This window comes from Pyrus communis, chromosome 6, assembly GCF_041283825.1.
Source record: "Pyrus communis isolate YQ-2024b chromosome 6, ASM4128382v1, whole genome shotgun sequence".
In the NCBI taxonomy this organism is placed as follows: Eukaryota; Viridiplantae; Streptophyta; class Magnoliopsida; order Rosales; family Rosaceae; genus Pyrus; species Pyrus communis.
In genome coordinates, this window is record NC_142570.1 from 6,853,707 (window position 1) to 6,875,271 (window position 21,565).

At 35.7% G+C, this 21,565-nt stretch overlaps 3 protein-coding genes across 3 annotated transcripts; all 3 read right to left on the reverse strand.

The window, feature by feature from the left end:
- Positions 1-40: 40 nt before the first annotated feature.
- LOC137711187 (putative aquaporin NIP5-1) lies at positions 41-5,341 on the reverse strand. Its single transcript, XM_068450397.2, has 4 exons — positions 4,403-5,341; positions 2,250-2,669; positions 2,078-2,139; positions 41-757 (listed from the first exon to the last, which is right to left on the reverse strand). The coding sequence occupies exons 1-4, from the start codon at positions 4,616-4,618 to the stop codon at positions 559-561; spliced, it is 897 nt and encodes a 298-aa protein (XP_068306498.2). The 5' UTR covers positions 4,619-5,341; the 3' UTR covers positions 41-558.
- A 7,746-nt stretch (positions 5,342-13,087) lies between these two features.
- Positions 13,088-15,592, reverse strand: LOC137710761 (Transmembrane proteins 14C). Its single transcript, XM_068449885.2, has 4 exons — positions 15,221-15,592; positions 15,045-15,109; positions 13,429-13,516; positions 13,088-13,324 (listed from the first exon to the last, which is right to left on the reverse strand). The coding sequence occupies exons 1-4, from the start codon at positions 15,504-15,506 to the stop codon at positions 13,206-13,208; spliced, it is 558 nt and encodes a 185-aa protein (XP_068305986.2). The 5' UTR covers positions 15,507-15,592; the 3' UTR covers positions 13,088-13,205.
- Positions 15,593-17,187: 1,595 nt separating this feature from the next.
- On the reverse strand, positions 17,188-19,499 carry LOC137710760 (putative receptor-like protein kinase At1g33260). The gene is made up of 2 exons (XM_068449884.2): positions 18,691-19,499; positions 17,188-18,139 (listed from the first exon to the last, which is right to left on the reverse strand). The coding sequence occupies exons 1-2, from the start codon at positions 19,418-19,420 to the stop codon at positions 17,442-17,444; spliced, it is 1,428 nt and encodes a 475-aa protein (XP_068305985.1). The 5' UTR covers positions 19,421-19,499; the 3' UTR covers positions 17,188-17,441.
- Positions 19,500-21,565: the final 2,066 nt, after the last annotated feature.

The window sequence follows — 21,565 nt, forward strand, 5'->3', positions numbered from 1 at the left end:
GATAAGATATGAAAGATCGTGACATCAATAATTAAAGTAGTTTTTTATACTTTATCCTTATTTATTTATTAAACCATGCATCATACTGCATGCAGTTTTTACATAAAGTCACTTTCCGAACGCAGAAAAGAAAAGAAAACAGAAGAACACAAATCAAACAAACAGATCCCATCCGAAGTCTTCTCGCAGGACCATCCGATCGGACAATGACCTTGTGAGAGATGATATCACACACTTCTTTACAGTGAAAAGCCAAATGGGCCAGGGGTAAGACTTTCCATCACATCTTACATATATCTCCCGCACTGCCCTTTATTCTTTATCAAACTTATATCTAATCACGTCATATCATATGGTATAAACCATGCAACGGACTAGCATACTTAAGGTAATATGTTTTGTCATCGTTTTCGTATGTTATGTTATCATATTGTTATTGGATAATAAAGAAAATTAATAAGATTTTCATCTTATTAATAATCTAGATTAATAACTGAATAACATAACATGAAAAACTGCATAGATTATTGTCCTACGTATTCATGCCTTTGTATAGCTCTAGCGACGGAAGCTCCTGGCCTCGCGCACAGGTGCATCCACCTCATCTTCCCGGAGCTTCACAGCTGTGTAGGTGGCCGCCCCGGCGAGAGCTCCAAGGGTAGGAGCCACCAGGTATATCCACAACTTCGTGTAGTTTCCGGCGGCGACAGCAGGACCGAGAGTGCGCACCGGGTTCATTGAACCACCGCTAGATGGCCTGCCAACGCCAAAACAAAACCATAATTTTCAGTACTACATTCCGGTTGGAATCTTTTATCCTTAAACTTTGCGTGTGGGAGGGAAATGCTAAGATGATAACAAAAACCGCACACCTCCATCGTTTCTTTTCCCTTTCAATTATGTGACGTTATGCCAACATGAGGATGATGATTGTACATGAAACTGTATTGATTGCTGTGGGAGCTACCAACTTGGCCACCCTCCAACCCAACAAAAACAAACAAATGACGAGCTTAACTTTGTTTGAATCAGGGATATGTGTATACGTTAGATATGATTTCCATTATCATTATGTAGGGATGAGTCACTTTTCGAAGTACATTGTGATAAGTCTATATTTATTTGTCTACCATTTTATTTGTTTTGAATAAATGCCCATTGTAATTGGGAAACATAATAATTAAATTAAGACAAAAAATTTAAGCATAAACAAGGATTTCTTTAGTTTGCTTTTTCTTTTTCAGCTAGTCAATGATGGGAAAACTTTGTTGTCTTATAGGGTGCTAATTTGACGATACTCGAGCATAATTGAGAATACTCAAAATAATCTTTTAGACAATACGATAGTTTAAACCTCGTCAATTTACGAAGAAGATATAGTTTGATGCAGATAGGCAAATACAATGACAAATTGATCTAATACACATACACCATTAACCTTATCACGAAAGAAGAGTAATTATGTGGAGCATTATATTGAAAATAAGTAATAACAAACTTTGCAGACTATTATTACAATTTGATAAAAATAAGAAAAAGTCACCTACCCACAATTATATGTTTGAATTCGTAGAAAAAAAAAAACGCTTTTGCACAACCAAGATACTTCGATGTCAGAAGTCGAATTTTGCCGAGTAGTGAATCATATGCACAAGTATAAATAGATAAACTTAAATCTTGTTGATAATTGTTCAGTTTTCACAAAATTTAAAAAGTTGAAAACGTTTACTAAACAAGCTCTCAAATTTTCGTCATTTTTTTTTTTTGGGTCAAACGATAGATTTTGTTAAATTGGCCACCGACGGTATTTGAATCCACATTATCATGCAAGGCTCAATATCTTTCCACCACTATAATAAAAGGCCATTTGCAATTTTTTTTTCTTCTTCCGTTTTCGGTTTTATTCTTTTTTTAAATGAGAACATAAAATTAAAACTTAAATTATTTTCAAATAAACCCTAATTATAACTAAATCACAAAGCAGTCCAATAGTAGATAAATAGCATTAAGAAGGATAAAATGAGAGAGAGAGAGAGAGAGAGAGAGAGAGAGAGAGAGATAGATATGAAGTACTAACCCTGCAATAAGAATGTTTAGCATGACAGTAGCCCCAACTGCTAAACCAGCCAACTCTCCCAACTGCATGTCATCAAATCCCAAGCGCATTAGAAAGAATATATTTGAAATTAGTTAAAAAGAATCTGAGATATGAAAAATCAAATTTATGTGAGGATGATATATTTACATACCGCTCGAGTGTCAGTTGCAACAGCAGTGACAACGAACAACAGATTAAAAGTGATGATGAACTCAAGTCCAAAAGCCTGGCCAGTACTCACAGTAGGCAGCGTGACTCCGCCTGACATGTACGGATGGAAAATCCCTTTGAGAGCAAACGAGGCGCAAATGGAGGCCGAAACCTGAGCTGCGATGTAGGCTGGGACTTGGACCCACGGGAAGTGTCGCAGGGCGGCAAATGCAATGGTGAGAGATGGGTTCAGATGCGCACCAGAGATGTGGCCAGTGGAGAGAATCACGATCATCACGCCAAGCCCTGCGCATGCTGCATTTCCGATCAAGCTCTCTGCTCCGTTGTACTTTTGGTTCACGATTGGTCCAGCGCTTGCTGCAAACATCAAGATGAAGGTTCCTACGAACTCAGCTCCAAGCTACATAATGTTGATCAAAACTAGTTATTATCCTACATCAGGAAATTAAAGTTTTGTGTAACGGTATATAACTAACCGCTACGAACTTCTCCACTCATTGTTAATTGGTTTAGACCGGTTTCTCTAATTTTATCAGTTCAACGACTTTTTTTCTAAATTGGTATGCTAAAGTATTTAACGTGCCTCACTTAGCATACAAATTTTCTTTGCTACATCGGGGGAATTTGAGCTCTGAACATAATTCATGTGTTGGATAATGGAATCTTTTTTTCTGAAACTTCACAAGATAAATTACAACTTATATTGCATAGTTTCACTTCTAATTAAACAGAAATTTTTTGTGGACAATATAAATGTGATTAATTATGAACCGCTAATTCAACTCTAAAATCTTCAAAACTTATTCATCACGCGGTCCATCCTCACCACTGAGCTAACCCTAGTGGCTAATAAAGTGCATGCATTTTTTAAATGTGTAACGAACAAAGCTTTGGCCCGATGAGATTTTCTTGTTGGGAATACTTTTTAACTTTCTTTGGTAGTTAATGCCCACCATCAAAAATGCGTTTTCAATTGTTGAAACCTTAAAAAGTTCTCAAAGCACAATGAATGGATATTAGCTAATAGACATGCAATAAAGCGTAAAGCAATTGAAAGTGTTTGAGTAGCATTATCGATCGTGTTGAAAAGCCTACACATGAATTCTTAAGGCATGGTTCTACTAGCATCGTATGCATATTTTCGGGAAAGAAAATAAGTTTGACATTAGGATGATGACAATTGAGAACGACATATATTATACATATGCAGTTTGTCTTTTTCTTCTTTTCCTATTATTTAAAATGAAATACAAGTAGAAGGTAGACCACATGCCGAATATGAAATTAAATTCTTTTTTTTGTTGGATAAATTAACTTCTTCAAAAGTATATCCTTTCGGACTAGCCGTCCTGGATTTATTTTAATCCCAATACTTTGCTCACATTGCAGAGTTTTTTTTGTTTTTCTTTTTTGGGATAAATTATAGATGTTTGTTAAGAACCGACCAAGTTGCTTAAGGACCACAGCCAAAATATAAATCGATTAAAAGGGCGGTTTGCTAAAATATATATAGAGCGGGTTAAAAAATTTCGTTTTTAATGTGTATCAATAGGAGTCAAACCCTAACCAATTTGTTTCCTCTATTTATAATTGAGTACGGACAAAATCTTTTTCGGCCGAGCATGTGTTTATTTATTAGTTTATAGACAAATTATTATCTTTTTCTAACAAATTATTATCTTTTTCAACTTCATGACTGAAACTGTAAATACGTCACTGTTGAAGCACCAACAATAATGCACCAAAGCAATATCAAAATATTTTCTTTCGATATGAAATTCATTTTGTCAAGTTTTAAACACCAATGGAGTTGACAATATTTAAATTGAGACGCTAATAATTTTATTTTCATACTATTATTCGTTCAAGTATAACTTAACAACCGAGTAAATTAAGGTTGACAGGAACAAAATTAGATGGTTTTATCGTATTAATATATGTACTAAACAAAAAGTCGAAAGTATTATTCGTTAAAGTAGAGTTCCATTTCAATTGGTTACTCTTTGTTCTATCCTGGACACCAAACGAACCTAAACTCGAATAAAACTCTCAATCATATGACAGCCACAAATGTCAAAAAAATGGTGCATGCTAAAAGGATTGGTTGTGGGGGTTGCAATATATAATGCATACCTTGCGGGTGAGGGAGACAGTTGGAGTAGGGAACTCGTTGAAGCACGTGGGAGATTGACCCCACGCAGGAGCATTCACAGGGAAGCACTTGGTTCGCGGCATTGACTTACGCTCATACGATAGCGAATCCACTCTCGGCCCTGAAAACAGTGGCAGTGGCGTTCCAGGCGTCGCCGGCGCCGACGCAGACGGCGTCACTGGCTCAGATTCCGCCATTTCTAGCTTCCAAAATCAAGACAAAGAAGGATAAAACACAATAGATTTATTTTTTTATTTTTTTATTTTTTATTTTTTGTTTTTGAGAATTGGGTTCTTCTGGGAATGAGAGCTCGGAGTTACATAATTTGACGATTTTTATAAAAAAAATTCTACACGAGAATCTTGATAGTGGCCAGAGTGGGGGACGACAATATGGCTATGGATAGTACATACTGAAAATAAAATTTACCTAATTTTTTTTTTTTTTTTTTTGGGTTGGGAATTGGGTTTTGGAAGGATAAAAGTTACATATTTCGAAGGTTTTTTTATAATTTTTTTGTTAAGGGATAGAAGAAATGAAGAAATCCAGAGTACCCACTACAAGGATAACTCTAGTTTTTCATACAAAAAGCAATCAAACTATTTTTTTTTTGGTTTTTCTGAGAAAGGGGTTTTGTGGGATGTGATTTAAAGTCTGGATTACATGCTGGGAATGATTTTTTTGAGGTTTTCTTTAAGGAAGAATGGTGAAAAAGGAAGGATCCAGGTTCAAAACCGGAGCAACAAAAGAGCAGAAAAGTGCAGACGATTTGAAAGGGACTGAAACTGGTCAAAAGAAGAAGAAGGAGGAGGAGGAGGATTGGATTGCACAGTAACAGAGGTGAACTGAAGAAGAGATAGATATATGACGTAGGGATTGAAGAGAAGGATGTTTTAGATAACTCAGCGGTAGTCAGGCTTAAATGCATAGACGTGTGTGTTTATATATATACAGAAAATCGAGACAGTACAAACTCCAACCTCTCTCTCTCTCTCTCTCTCTCTCTCTCTCTCTCTCTCTCTCTCTCTCTCTCTCTCTCTCTCTCTCTCTCTGCATTATTTTAAGAAGGAGAAAGTCAATGGCTTCAGTCGGAAAAATTTTTAATTGTGACAGGAACACGGATGATATATTACTTGTTTTTATGTAAGTGGTGAGAAATTTTATTTTTGAAATTATTAACTTTTTATCACATATCCTACCATTTATATAGCAACACGTGATGTACCAACCCGTGTAACGATGACACTGAAAAATCTCTCCTTCCATTGGGGCACTGCATTTAACAGTTTTCTTGCACTTTTTTGCATTATGCAATGATCTAGTCACTGCCGCCCCCCGCGTAATGCTTGCGAAGTCCACTTCCTAATCCACCGCGGTGTGTAGCGTGCATGACCTAGCTTTTGGTTTGATAATACAATTATTTCTGGATATTCGTCTTTAATGTACATTGTTTATTTTTGATGTGCTACTAGAAGAGCAACTCGATAAATTGACAAATTCTGGCGTGAGTAGTAATTTCTGAGATGAAAAGTGATTTTGTTTATAATCTTCGCTGTGTAAATTTCTATTCATTGGTTCTTATTTGCTTAAATTCATTCAAAATATTATAAATAAATGTAACATTCCACATCGACCAACAAAGATGGGGTGATGTGCCTTATATGTACATGTCCACCTTTATATAGCACGAGGCCTTTTGGGAGCTCACTAGCTTCGAAGTTCATCTGAACTCCGAACTTAAGCGAGTTCGGGGGAGAGCATCCCAGGATGGGTGACCTACTGGGAAGTTGCTCGTGAGTTCTCAGAAACAAAATCGTGAGGGCGTGATCGGGGTCCAAAGCAGATAATATCGTGCTACGACGGAGCCGGTCTGGAATGTGACATAAATATATGAGGGTGCATAAAAAAATAATGTGTGGAAATTATTTTCCTCTTAATAATGATAATTTCCTTTTCAACAATTAGTCCCAATTTTTTCACTTAAGAACTTGTAGTCAAGAGATACTTTGTTCTTGGTATATTTAGCACTTGACATAAATTTTAATTTTTGTTTATCAGTGCAACATATTGTTCTTGTGTTAGCTATATAAGAAATCTCTCGCGTCAAAAGTTTACTAAACTTTTCATATTTTTATATGGAGTTGAATACTCATTAGATTGTTAATTGATTTTATGGTAAAATATCAACTTTCTTCAGGTATCAAAACATATTGCTCTGTGTGTGAAGCTTCCTAGTCACACATGCTACACGTCACTCAATTTGTGCCCAGTGAGCATCTTCATCCTTGTTCAACTCCTCCATCTTTCTCCTCAGTCTCACTCAATTTCTCCTCAAAAACACAAATTATTACTAAAATGATAAATCCAATGTCGTTTCTTCATATAAACGTACATGTGTTAATCAATAATTACTAAGTGTTGTTCACGTCTTAAGTTTGAAAATTCGTCACTGTGAAAAAAGGAAGAGGCGTGTGAGCATGCTAAAATGTTAACAAATGTTGAGAACTTCAACTTGCTTGACCTTAGTTCAAATGTTAAGAAAAATATAAACTCGAACGTCAATAATAAATAGAATTTTTAGTAGCACTTCAAAAATCTCATTTGGCACTCCAAAATTTCAATAATTAAAAAGAAAAATACATTTGTGAGAAGTGTAGAATGAAATTTTTGAAGTGCTAATAATAGTTCACATGAAAAGGATTTCAATACTTGCATGTATTTCATATTTTATATATCTTCACATAAATTATATCAAACCGTCAAATTAAAATTATATTAAATATTTAAGTATTATAATGAATTTTCGACTGTATATGTAATTCGCTGCCGTGTGATCACAGTAAAGATGGCTAATAGAACGTGTGAGCCACATTTCACGCGCGCTTGAATTCATTGACTCTGATGTGGATTGCAATTTTGCAGTTGGACAGGAGACATCTTTCACCACTCGAGCATAACCTACATGTGAGAGAAGCCGTGAACTGTGAAGCCCTTCATTTTTGGTCCAGTATAATAATTCCACCAGCCACCTAATCATCTACTAAAAAAATACCCATCTTTCAATCTCCAATGCAATTATTCAACAAAAATTAACCATATAATTACTCTACTTTTGTTGAATTATTAATGTATGTGGCCAATCTTTTTCTCAATATTCAACAGATATGTCCTTCTTACCTCATCATGTTATGTAAGGGTGGACATTTAAGTGAGTGTATTGACCAACCCTTCTACCAAAACAGATATTGGTTGGGTTGTAGACTTTTAAATTTTTTGTTTTGGTAACAATTCAACTACTCGCCAATAGGTGAGTTTAGTTGTTGGGTTAAAGTATTATTAGAAACCGATTCACCTGAATATTAGCAATCTTAAACATACATGTATCTTAGATATACACACATATATATATATATATAATTTAAAATTTAGTATATATTAAACACACTTGTTTATCTATACTTTGTTAAATACAATTTAAATATTAAGTAAGACGTAGTGATTTTATAATACTAAATTTACGTGATTCAAGCCTAATATGATATGTATTTTGGATTGTTTGGCACTCATACTCACAAATTTATACAATTACATTCCTAATTTATAAGAAATTGCAACATCCTTTTTTTTGTTTTTTGTGTAAACTATGTATTACTCAATAGCAGTTAAAAAAAAAAAAAAAAGTTGGAGAGTTTATGAGTTATGACTCTACTTACTATATGTTTGATTCTGCAGCCTACCAACGTGATACCTTCCTTCTTTAATTAGTTCAGGATGAGCAGAGGGGTAGGTATCAAATTGTCAATGCATTAAAGCTGTGTTTTTCGGCTGAATTTGCGTTTGATAGCAAGTGGAATGTAATGGCAAATCATGGCAACCCTACATACGGATGTATTCATGTAGACCAATATTGGTAATTGTTGGGCTCACAAAATTTTACCAAAAATAGTTCAAAGTGGCATGAATACTTGCATCCTTCATGTAGGAATGTGTATTTATTTATTTTATTTTATTGCGTATAACGTATCTTTATCAACGATCGAAATAATTTATTTTTTTAATCCTTATTTGAAGATCATTTCTACAAAAAATTGTTGGATTGAAGATCGTTTAATCATCAAAACGTATCAAATAAATAAACAGTTTATCATGAATATGTTACTTGATACTTATACCGTCGGTTTGTTTTATATATTTAAATGACTAAATGATTTCTGACTGAAATAATTTTTGTAGGGTGATCTTCAAATTAAGATTAAGAAATCAAATGATTCCAGTAATGAAATTTGTACTATCAAGATACGTTATTCATAAGGGAGAATTGAGCTCATCCTCGAAAGGAGGGTTGCAAGTATTATCCTTTAGTATCAGAAGAAGTTTGGATCAAACCCTAAATCTCGCATATTTCAATTATTGTTTATCGGGAAAGAACTGCATATGTTTTAGATAGGACTTCAAATATGCAGAAATACAGTGTTTATACCATATACATTGTCAGCTCATTTTCTAACTCCTTAAATTTTTCGAAGCCTACTTATTGCCCGACATTCAACATCCTACATAAATAGGTAGCAAAGTCCAATTGATGCCTTAGTTTGGTCCAATAAAAAAGTTTGTCAAATCTATAAAGTTCCTAGCTAAGAAATAGTGGCACAATGGAAGTCAACGAACCAAACAATTGAGGAGCCACAAAAATAGCCAATAATACGTAAAATGAGAAAAATAATGTGCGAAAATTATTTCTTATCGTGAAATTAATCTTATAAAACCTTTCATCATGTGCCAACTAGTCAAAATATTAATTTAGTTCATACAACCAATACAGCTCTATATCATAAGTCATATGGCTGTCTCCTAATTTTAAAAAATCTGGCCACCAAACGTGCTGATGAGTGACTGATATCTATCATACATTCCAATTTCCAAACCGTGCATCATGTTAATTAATTGGATAATGTTAGGAGATTAAATTTCTAACTCAAATTTTGTGAACCAAATGAAATGGATGTTGATGATTGAATTATTATTTAAGTGTTGATTAACATACTTATTTTTTATTGGTCACACATTATTTAGTTTAAAATTTTGATCTCCCTAATATTATCCTAATTAATAATTATCTCTCTAACACTTCAGACAGATTAATTAACTCTTAATTAATCACAACTATTTTCAAGCCCAATTTCGAATTAATTAACAATACATACTTTTTTAAGAGTAAGATTCATTAACAAAGTCAATGAAATAACAATAATACATTAATTATTTTATATTTTGTTACATATTACACAAAAACATGGTCAGAGCACAATTATAAAATGAAAGTGCATAATGCATTATATGGGGCAAAAGGATTACTATAATCATTAACAGTTATCATGTTGATTAATAAGTAATTGTCATTTCTTAATTATATGATTAACATGATGAGATATGTCTCAGTTGCACCTTTTGCTCACAAAACCCTAAGATTCCTGTACCAGGCTGCATACTTAATTATATTGTACTTCAATTAAGAACCTGTTTATATATAGGAAGCATAACCAGAGAACAATCAGAGAATACTTGATTACTAAGTTCCTAATTATAATCACTTCCTAATCACCTTCCTAACTATAGTCTATTCTCTTGATTACCGCGTTAGCTAATTGGTAGCATCAAACAAGTACGTACTTCTCCACTGTCTATGGCTCCGCAGTCTGCATGCACGTGTATAATAAGGGGAAATTGTGCCCTAGTTTTGGTACTGAGATTCTCTCTAGATCCCTTCCATTTGGATTATCTAGATCCTTCAATCCTAGAGCTGGGGAGAGAGCGAGATGGAGAAGAGGGATGAACATGAGAAGCTGAACCGTGAATAAGATGGAAGAAGATGAACATGAGAAGGTGAAGGCGAACAAGGAATTAATTCTTGTTGTTCGATTTCCAGTTCAACGAATAAAATTGAAGAATCCAAGGATCCAGATGGAAGGGATCCAAAGAGAATCCTATTTCCCATTTGAGTTGAGTTTTACACATTGGACTTTAATTCAATTTTTGGTATATAACCACTAGTCCTAAAATTCAAGTGGTTGAGGAATGTATGGATAATATATATCCACAAGTTAGTTTATACATTTCTCTACATGCAAACTCATTTATGCATTAAAGAATCAACTTTTTGTTGCACCGACAAATAAATGAGAAACGAGATTTAAACCCAAAAAGTCTTTTAATAATACGGTTATAATATGTATATATTTGTTACATTACCATGAATAAACTTTGAATTGGATAGGGGTGGGATCTTTCTAATTTTTCCATCTCTTAGATTCAGTTCCATGGTCAATTCTTAAGTAATATTGTTTCTAACAAGGTCTTGTATTCATGAATGTTGCATTACATGATCAAGCAGCACTTAGACTTTAGACAAGACAAAACATAGTGGAGAACCTGTAGATGCTAAGGTCTCACAAAATCAAACTCTTCCTTTCCTGATCCCCGATGGAACCCAGAAACCAGAAACCATACTTGGAGCTAGAGGTAGAGATTTTGTTCGACTCCCACTATTCATAGTTTCATCCAAATAATGAAAAGAAACGTACAAAATCCAACTCCCACTTCTTCAAAACCAAAAGCGAAGTGACCCTATTGCTGCCGAATTTAAGAGCCGATGATATAAATCTGCCACACAATGGTAAACGCGACAGATATAAATCAACATGCTGAAGCGGGACATCACAAACCCGCCAAGTACTAAGCATAAGCATAATATCCCAAAACATTCAGGAAAAAATTATAGCATGTGAGGAAGTTGTAGTGGGAGGGTTTGACTATTTTATAGTGATTCCATTAATAAAAAAGTAAAAGAAAAAAAGAAACTTCAAAAATGAACAAAAAAAGAAGGTAAAGTTTAAATAATTCATGTCGTGTTGAGTAGAAGATACTCAAAAATGATTCTCAAAGTTCTGGGAAGGAAGGTCCATGTATCCATCCTTCTCCATTTTGGTTTTTTTTTTTTTTTTTTTTTTTTTTTTTTGCCTTTTTCCATATTTTATCTGCTTTCTTTTCAACGAAAGTGGACTTAATCAAATATATGATGAAGCAAAGCAACAGCAGCAGTTCTCACCAAAAGTTTTTGCATTGTGCACGCACAGTCAATCACTATATGGATAGGCATAAATACCAGAAGACACTGGATTATGGGGTATTCTCGTCGGTGGATAGGTTAGAGTTGAAGTTTGTGAAAAGTATCGTATGGGACAAGGGAATCTTGTCTATTCCTATTCATTTTTCGGTTGAAATCAAATGGAGAGATGGGGTACCTTTTTTGTTTTTCATTGAACCATATTTAGTCGCATTATGCTTGTAGTCATTAGCCCTTAATTTAGATTAAAATACAACTTAAAATCACATTATTAGGTTATTCATATCTCTCATTTTTCTTAGCGTTGTGGAGTTTTGTTGGCAAGACAACTATGATGAACTGCAAACTCAAACATCATCTTTTACGAGTCTTGATTTACCTACCCATGAACTGTGGGGTCTATTCATGTACCAAGAGTTTGTCTCCTATACGCTTTTATGTATACCAACTTCAAAATTGCTTGAAGGTGTCATAAAAAAACATAATAGGTGCATCAAATTAGTTTTTAGTTATAAGTACCTCATCTTACATTTGGATATAAGATTGAATTCATGATCTTCAGTCTTGGCATTTTCTCTCCTCTCACCAAGGAAAAAAAACTTGCGTAAGGGGCTCCCATAAAACCCTATATTGGTCTCGCAAGTGTGATGGTTTCTGTAAAACGACAATCTTACTAAAGTTTCCCTCGACTTTAGGAGCTCACGTTGTTAGATTATTCACTTAATTATTCTTGTATTTTTACCAATTAGGGAGGAACCAAGTTTCCCTCGGCTTTAAGAGCTCACGTTAGATTATGCACTTAATTATTCCTTGTTCCTTTGTCAATTAAGGAGGCCGGGGTACTCCGAATGGACACTAACAACCACCCTCTTATCGAAGTCAGTAGTCGATACAAATATATATAGCTAGAAGGCCTAAAGGGAGAAGATAATTGCCGGAAAAGGGGCAGTTAAAATATAGATGTGTGTTCAACTTGTGCCGTGAGAAGCACTTTCTTTTCGGGCCAAGAGGAGAAGCACTCGGCAATACATAATACGTTTGAATTCATATAAAAAGACCATACAATCTCGACTGGGAAAAAAAAAAAAAAAAAAAAAAAGGATTAAAAAACACACTACACTTGTATTATTGACATTGACAATGCCAGGAATTAGTAGTAGTACAAAGGAAGCAAAGGTACATAATTTGAGATTACAAAACAAGCGAGAGTTCGTGAACAAATGTGCAATATCAAACGAAACTCCATGAACGAAATTTGATCCAGCCTATCTTGCTGTAGCACCTCCATATCAGAAGAAATCAGAATAGCAAGAGTAGATAAATTCCGGCAATCATGGTTAACTAGGCCAGGGCGGCACAAGGTTGCCATCCATGGTCAGTGTTTTTCTAAAATGTCAAGGAGCGTGTTAAATAAGTTGGTAACAACTTTGTGGTAAGTAGAAAAAGGTGGGTGGAGTGAATATAATGGAGGTGGGAACTGAGGAAAAAAGCACTCATACTAAAAAAAAAAAACCAGCACTAAGTCAGAAATTCAAACCCGAAATAGAGAGAAGAGTTCGAACACAAGAACTGAATTAAATAAGACCTTACAACTCAAGTCTTGATCGCATTAACACAAGGAATTTGACTTACGAACAACATTAAATTATTGTTAAGGACGACTAAGATATGGTGACACTATCTTTTAGATAAGCTGATATAAACACAGCCAGTGCACTAAGAGAAAGAACTAACAGAGGGCCTGCAGGAGCCAATTTCTGTGTAGCTGCTAATCGTATACCTGAAACCATGGTACATGCATACGATCGTTATTCATAACAGATATTTAAGTTACTATGTACACACTTGTGCATAGAATTTAACAAAAGCATGGTACAAGCATACCGAATACCGCAGCAAAAAGAAATGCTGATCCAAAACCAAGGGCATCACCAATAGCTTTTGTCTCTGGTGTTTGCAGCAGATAGTAAGCCTACAAGCATAGCAAGTATCACCCATTAAACTGGTGACAAAACCTTTTTGTGTATCAACGTTCATTCAGGGAGAACACTCTTAGGACTATTCAGATTCATTATTTGGATTTTTTAAACATACCACAGAACCACAAAATTATCGGTATCTTAGAAAGGTAAGAAGGCAGAAAGGAACAAGAAGCTCAATTACATGAACAAAAACAGAATGCGTCACAAAGCGAAAGACTCTTGTTATTTTGAATTTTGATAGACATTCTTCAACATGAATAAAGATAACTTCAGGAAGCATAAGCTCCAAGCTATAAAACCTTGCAATTAAGGCCTTTGGCCTAGTCTCACCTCCTCCCCATGAACAAATAGGGATGAAGAAAGTTCAGGGTACCACGTCCCAGGGATGAAACAAATTGAAGAAAACTTGCAGTGTATTTTGCAATAATTTGAACATAATAAAACATTAATATCGTGTTCACATAAACCCATGGGGAGTATTGTCAACTGTTAACAATTCAAAGTGCTTGTACAATTTTAGTGATAAACTTGAGTGCGGTTCCCTAGTATCGTTAATTAAGAGCAAGGAAGCTTATCTGCATTATCTCGGACTAATTTGAGGAACATGCAAACAACAAAACATATAGACTACCTGCATTATTTGTCAATGATGAACAACATGCTCGTCCCTTCTTTCAAGCAACTAACGCTTTTTACGAAATCTTGAATTCTGTGGTTGCCAAGTGAAACACCAGCAGAGGGATAATGGGTTGGAAACAGGATGTGGAGAGTTTTGAAATGCATTATACATTATATACGACGATCATTTCTAGCACTATTTAAAATGATGCAGCTGGAAAATGTAGTGTGGTATTCACTCTTCATAAGTGGAAATCACATGCATTTGTGCAGGGGTTCCGAAAGATTTGTACTTGGTACCCTACGAAGGACAATGTGCTAAAGACTTGGCTTGAGTAAAAGCTTGATCCAGCATTGAAAGACGGAGGTCGACCCCACATCTCTTTCTGAAGATTTCTGATTGATCCATCATCGGTTGTTGAACAATGACAAAGGAAGCTCAGGTGGTTTAGCTCTGAATAGTGTTAGTGTCTGATTATGCTCAGATTAAGAGCTCAGATATTACCTTTCATCAAGAAACCATTAGGGAACTCGACTGAAATGATCGATTTACAAATCCCAATTGCTGAACTTACCAAAACCAAATTTTGACGACACATCGATCATCCTTTAAGGACACATCAAACAAATACTGAAATCTTTTCGGCAATTGGGATTAGTAAATTGATTTTCAGCGTCTCAAAATGTGTTGACATGAAAATTATCACGTGTGACTGCCAACATTATTGCACATGTAGCATTGTAAATCAAACAATTGAATTAACCCAAAAAAATAATTAAGAAACTAAAATTCACCAACTTATTGAAACTTGAAAGTAAACATAATTTAGTGTTATTCTGCTCTGATAAAATAAAAAAAAAATTAAAAAAAAACAATTTAGTTTTAATAAGGAGTCTTACAGTTGCCATTAGAGCTGCTCCTGAAACACCACCGAGAAGCGACCCCTTGCTTCCTGTTCTCGAAACTGCGATAAAAAAAAATAAAAAAAACCCACCATTCTTGAAAAAAAAAAAAAAAAAAGCATGTATTTTTGGAGCATTTATCTGTAATTTTGCGGAAGAAATGAAGAGATTACAAGCAAAGAAGCCGCCGCTGAGGAGGAGGAAGCCGTATACTGCAGAGGTAGCCGGAGCCATCTCCGCCAGCTGAGAAGTGCACGAGAACCGACGACTGTGCGTTTTGGGCACGGCTTTGAAGCTTGTGTTGCTCGCTGCCAATAGCCCATTTCCCGCAGCGTAATCGCAGCGAAAGGGATGGGGGTTGGAAAACGCGGGAGATTTGAATGTGGGAATTCTGCGTCGGTGTTCGTACAAACAATTTCTGGTCGCCGGCGAAGCCAACTGCAGCGTATACGACGACATGATCCGGCGATTTCAGTGAGTTTCCGAGTTGCGTTGTGGAGTTGCAGGTGTGTGTGAAAATGATAAGGTAGCCGAGCGGACAGGGAGAGTGGGTAACCGGGGCGCGCAAAACGAGGTCGCCAATTTTACTTGGGCTTTGACAGAAGCCCAATTTTGGGTGAGGGTCTGATCCATAGAATGAGATTACAATCATAGTGTGGTGTTTCGAATTAATAATAACTACATAGAATGGGATTACAGTCATCATAGTGTTTAGATTTAATAATATAACTTCACGTGTAACATTATTAGATGGAATAAAACCGAATTTGTTTCATGTAATTTGCTTTCCTGATTTGCAGAAATGTTAGTAGTCTAATTAACATAATTATTGACGGATATAACGATGTCGAGATTAATATTATTTGTTATAGACTTAAATGACAAGTGTGGTAAAAAACTTTTGAATGAAACTTTATAATTTTTTTTTTATCACAAACGATATTAGTACTTCAAGGTATACTAGCATGTGAGATTCGAATATGAGGCATGATGAATTCAAATAAATAAAAAAATTCTATCCACGATTATTTGTATATTACTGTATTCTATGTCGGGATGGACGATAAGTGATAGTGTAAAAATTTAACCAAAAAATAAAAATCAAAGCACGACTTCATTATCAATTGCATGTGGAGGAGACATTTCTCGTTCAATTTAGCTAAAAATAAGTAGAATGACTACTGAAATTTGAAATTTGAAATTTATGTATAAATATTTAATCAACAAATTGAAATTTATGTCATAAATATTTAATGAACAATAATGTTAATTTAATGGCAAATGAAAATTCAAAGGCAAGGAGAATATAAACACGTGAACTTTAAAAGTTTAAAGAAAATGAAATAGTGTGCAATCTTGTGAAGGCTAAATGATGCTCATATTGGACGTCACATGAATGTTGCTTATATAATTTTTCAATTTTTTTTTTTCAAAAAGAGGACCGACTGATGGCTCGCCACGGCGGTCCTCCTTTCCGGGAGTATTAAGGAGTACGTTAATGCATGTGTCTAAAAGCATCTCTGAAAAACTCTACAAATGTTGTTTTACAAATACAAGTTTGTTTACCTATGTGACTGTTTGTTCTACAAAATAATAGCATTTTTACTTCAATTAAAAAAAAAAATTGATTAAACATGTTCAACAAGAATATGATTTTAACTCTAGCCCATTTACTATTCTTCAATTCAAATATTCCAAATTTAATTCTTTACAATCCAGTCATGAAATAATAAACAAGTTATTGATGATTTGTGGAGTTTAATGAAAATGCTTTTGAATAGGATTACTCATAATTTTGTGTACAATCTTCTCCTTGTTGCTAAAACTTATGGGGCTTTGGTCTAAAAATTGTTCACTGCAAATTATTTTGGTTTTTTTTGTGAGAAATCTTAAATCGAGAGTATTTTTGTCAAATTAACCTCTCGTTGAATTGGTGGTTTCTTCTATTTAGCAGAATTTTTTCACAATAGAACCAAAATGATTGACAATTAACACCCTTAGAGACAACTTCTATCGATTTTAAATTTAATAGACCAAATAATGAGCTATGACAATCTTAGCAACTATTTCAACTAAAAAGCCTAGTACAAATTGTCGGAATCTTAGGAATCCTCACATCTTAACCATTCATCGTGCATCATGCGGTCATAAATCATTTGACTTTTTTATTTAAAATTAAACACAAATAGTACCTAACAAAAACTAACCACACGATATACGATAAACAGCTAAGATAAGATGATCCTACCCGGAGAGGATCCTCTTCCCAAGTTTACATCTGAGATTCAGAATCCTTATTAAACCAACTTTCTTTTACATTTCCTCTATACAATCAATTCACCAAGTCGTCAAATCAACGGCTGGGATCAATCAATGAAGCAAGCAAACAACCAACTAATATACGATTTCTTTGTCATGAGATAGTGACTGTAGAAACGAAACAGACGATACTTTCTCCTGAATGGTTTCCAATATTTGAGTAGCCGAAGGCCTCAGCGTCGGTGACTGACGCAAGCACGTTGCCGAAATACCAAGCATGGTCTTGGCCTCTTCGAGGTCAAACCCCGCCGCGCCCAGCCGCGGGTCCACCAACTCCGCCGCCTCACAACCGCCGTCTCTCAACCTACTCCCCACCAAAGTCGTCAAGAACTGCCCTTTCTCGGAGCAAAACGCCTCCATTCCCGTCACGAGCTCCAAGATCAAAACGCCGAAGCTGTACACGTCGTTTTTCTTCGAAGCGATTCCGGTTCGGAGGTAGTGCGGATCGGTGTAACCCGGCGAGCCCATCATCGTCAAGACTTGATTTCTCATCGACGACGGCGGTTGGACGGTTGAGGAAAACCCCATCTTCGCTGATCCGAAATCGCAGAGCTTGCAGTTGAGATTTTCGTCGAGTAAGATATTTGAGGCTTTGATGTCCATGTGAACGATTTGGAGGGCGCATTTCTCGTGCAGGTATTCTAATGCTTGTGCGACTTGGAAGGCGATTGCCATTCGGTTCTTCCACGGCAGTGCTGGGGTGGCGTCTCCGCCGTGGAGCTTCTCTTGGAGATTTCCGTTGGCGACGTACTCGAAAACCAGAGCACCCTCCTCTGTTTCACAAGAAAAAATATAAAACATTATTATTTGAACAAATATGGATTGAAGTTGAACCCACAAAGAAAATAAGAACAAATCACAAATTAATGTCAAGAAAACTGTACAGTATTACAACCCAACTGCATCTGACACAAAAAAGCTGGAAGTGTAGCTGAGTGGTAGAAACACTAGATGCTTCTTTAGCAAGCAAGTTTTCTCAAAGGAGTAATCACTAAGATTTTTAACAACAATTACACATAGCAAAACGAAATTTTATGATTCGTTTGAGATTGCTTTTTTAGAAAATGCTTTTACTTTTAAGCAATTTTACTCGAATTAATTTTATTATAAACACGTTAAAATTTTATTAAAAACCAATTGCTTGATGAAAATACAGTTGAAAGGCTTTTTTAGAGGTATCTGATAAGTGCTTCCGGGGAAAATGCTTTTACGAGTTGGAAACCTTTGTTTTTTTTTTTTTTTAACTAGAGTCGGAAACGTTGGCTCAGCTGTCAAAAAACATGTTAAGCACAATCCTAACTATGTTCTTAGTTTATGGACAGACCTTGGTTTTCGGAGTAGCCAAGAAGCTTGACGATGCGGTGGTGCTCAAGGCGGAGGAGAATATCGAGTTCTTGCTTAAAAACCCGACTCAGCCGCTCGCTGCCGTTGTGGATCTTAATTGAGCAGAACCCATCGCCCGAATTAGGCCCCGGGTTTCGTGCCAAGTACACATTACTAAACCCGCCAGTTCCAATCACCTTGGAGAAGCCATCAGTAGATCTCTCTATCCAATCCCAACTCAATTTCTTCACGCTAAACTCCCCGCTTTCTTCAACATGGTCCTTCTCCACAACGATTCCATTGTCTTTGCGTTTTGATCTGAATCCGAAGCATCTCATTACCACCATGACTGAAACGATGAGGAAGACGGCGGCGGCGGAGATTGTGAGAGATGTGACGAGGGTTTTGGAGGTGTCGGCGTGGGAAGATGGTTTTGAAGGGAAGGTTGACGGTGGGTTGGTGGAGGAGAGAGAGGAAAAGGAGGAGAGAGAAAGGGTGGCGGTGGTGGTTGTTGGGATGGAGCGGGAAGCCTCGGAGAAAGTAGAGAGTGAGGAAAACAAAAGTAGGGAGGTGAAGAAGTAGGAGTAACAGCAGACAAAATTGTAAGCGTGTCGGCTTTGTGGAAGAACTTGGTCTTCTTCTTCGAGGTTAGATTCGGCCATGGAAGGAGGCACAATCTGACAGGGGTGATCTCGATTTAGGCATAAATGAAACAAATGGGCAAGCTTCATTCCTACTTTCCCACATACAGATTTGAAAACGAAAAGGAAAAAGAGAGCGTATTTAGATCTCTCACCCAATCAAAATCAAGATCTTAGTCTTTATTTATTTATTTATAGATTTCATAAATTGAAAAGCAAAAGACCAAAAAAAATATTGAAAAGAAAAAGAGAGTCCTTGGTTCCCATTTCCTTACTAACAATTAATGTTCATGAATCATAATATCTAACCATTTCAGTCCTACAGTCTGATGATATTCTTCTTTATTTGTAGGTGAGAGGTTTTAAATTCGAATCTCATTGATAATGAATTCGATATCAAATTAGATTGCTCATTGTGTGCCTTAGCCGAACTTTCTCTCCTATTAGTGTAAAATATATTGTTATACTGAAAAAATATTCATAAGTTCTAAACAAAAATCAATATATCACATAATTCTTTTTTGTTGAAATAATATCCATAATACTAAAAATAGGAAATTTTCTAAAATATCCTCTAAATTATTCGTAAAATAAAGTTTAACTGATTTATTAGATACATACGCATCACTGAAACACATGGTTGTTTTTATTAGTTTTTATCATGAAATTTCATGAAAAAAATCACATGTCGACCCCATTTCTAAAAGCATTTGCAACACTTTGTGACAACTATGGGACTTAGGATAGGAATTTTGTTGAGTTTATTAAATTTTTGGTGTGTTTATGAGCGTTATATGCCACAAAATAAAGAGAATATTTATTTAAAAAAAAAAAAAACTCACAAGCGCCATGTCATTCGGAAACGTTTATAAATACAAATTGATCCATCAACCAAAAAACTATGAATAGTGAGTTGACAAATAAAAAGTGGAATTTGTGCACACACAAAGCGTTTGTTTGTTTGTTTATTTTATTTTTATTTTTTTAAATTGTATTATTGTTAAAGATTTATTGTTTAATTCGATGGTATTTTCTAATTCTTATCAGAATTTAATAATGTGATCCAGTCAAAATAATATGATTGCCACTTGCCGGTTCTTTATATTTACACGGTTTTCGAAGTTTTGCAGTCTGCACACGGTTTTGTTTTGCGAGGACTTTATGACATCCTACTCTTTTTCCACATTTCAAAGCTGTCGATTAATTCTAACAAAAATATCTAAAGAATATTTATAAATTTTTTGTTACTTCACATTTTAACGAAAATTCATATTAATATAGTAAAATATTGATGAAAAACATGAAGTGATAAAGGGTTTGTGGAAAGTTCTATTTCTAAGAATCTTTTAGAGCACTTCCAGCGTGGGAGCCCTCCACCCTGGCTATTCACTATTTAATCAACCTCATGAACAGTAATTACCATTAATAAACAGTAATCACCTTTTGTATCTCCACCGTTGCACTTGAATAGGCCCGGTAATTGGTAATAAAATATTAGTATTTTATTTATTTATAAAATAATTTTATTTGCAATCCAATCCCAATTGGCAGCTCCTCTCTCGTCCCTCCCTCCCTCTATCTCATTCACTTTCCCAAATCCAATCCCAATTCATTTTCTCAAGAATACAAAGAGGAGATTTTCTCTGCAAATTTGTGTGAGCTTTGAGAGGATGAAGGCTACGGAGGAAGTTGTGGAGGAAAAAGAAGTTAAGCCTTTGACCGCCGAGCAATTGGAGCTGTACGAGTCGCAGTCCGAGTTCGAGTCCAAATCCGACGACAGCGTAGACGAAGAAGAGGAGGACGCCGACGAGGACGACGACGCGGATGAGGGCGAAGAGGACGACGACGACGATGTTCAGGAGGTCGTACAATCGTCTGGTGGCCCTCTGATTCACTCGGTAGGCGTATGACGTCAGCCCACGTCAGACAGCCCTCGGGCGCTCTGGCTAGCAGGAATCCACCAGCCTGGAGGTCGAGCCTGCTCGGGCTCGCTCGCCAGCCAACGCTGGACTTCCTCCCTCTGGCAATCAGGCCCTGTTCCGCAGCCTGTCCCTCGAGCAGTTGCTCCCGCTGGAGCTGCTCTTAACATTTCTCAAATAGCTATCGTTTACTGTTCAAGGATACACACTTTGATACATATTTTGACATATTCTTTTTGCACTCATAAAAGATTTCAGCGATTCAATCATTTATATTTTATATTTTAACTCAATGTTCATGTTTGTCAAAATAAAT

What these genes read in the sequence shown, in the direction of transcription:
- LOC137710761 (XM_068449885.2), bottom strand. Translation starts at nt 15,506, where the DNA reads ATGTCGTCGTATACGCTGCAGTTGGCTTCGCCGGCGACCAGAAATTGT. An exon ending in CAGCGGCGGCTTCTTTGCTT is followed by an intron (nt 15,110 to 15,220) that starts GTAATCTCTTCA and finishes TTTTTATCGCAG; the next exon opens with TTTCGAGAACAGGAAGCAAG. An exon ending in TCTTTTTGCTGCGGTATTCG is followed by an intron (nt 13,325 to 13,428) that starts GTATGCTTGTAC and finishes CCATGGTTTCAG; the next exon opens with GTATACGATTAGCAGCTACA.
- LOC137710760 (XM_068449884.2), bottom strand. Translation starts at nt 19,420, where the DNA reads ATGAAGCTTGCCCATTTGTTTCATTTATGCCTAAATCGAGATCACCCC. An exon ending in TGGCTACTCCGAAAACCAAG is followed by an intron (nt 18,140 to 18,690) that starts GTCTGTCCATAA and finishes CTTGTGAAACAG; the next exon opens with AGGAGGGTGCTCTGGTTTTC.
- LOC137711187 (XM_068450397.2), bottom strand. Translation starts at nt 4,618, where the DNA reads ATGGCGGAATCTGAGCCAGTGACGCCGTCTGCGTCGGCGCCGGCGACG. An exon ending in TTGCAACTGACACTCGAGCG is followed by an intron (nt 2,140 to 2,249) that starts GTATGTAAATAT and finishes GATGACATGCAG; the next exon opens with TTGGGAGAGTTGGCTGGTTT. An exon ending in CTAAACATTCTTATTGCAGG is followed by an intron (nt 758 to 2,077) that starts GTTAGTACTTCA and finishes TGGCGTTGGCAG; the next exon opens with GCCATCTAGCGGTGGTTCAA.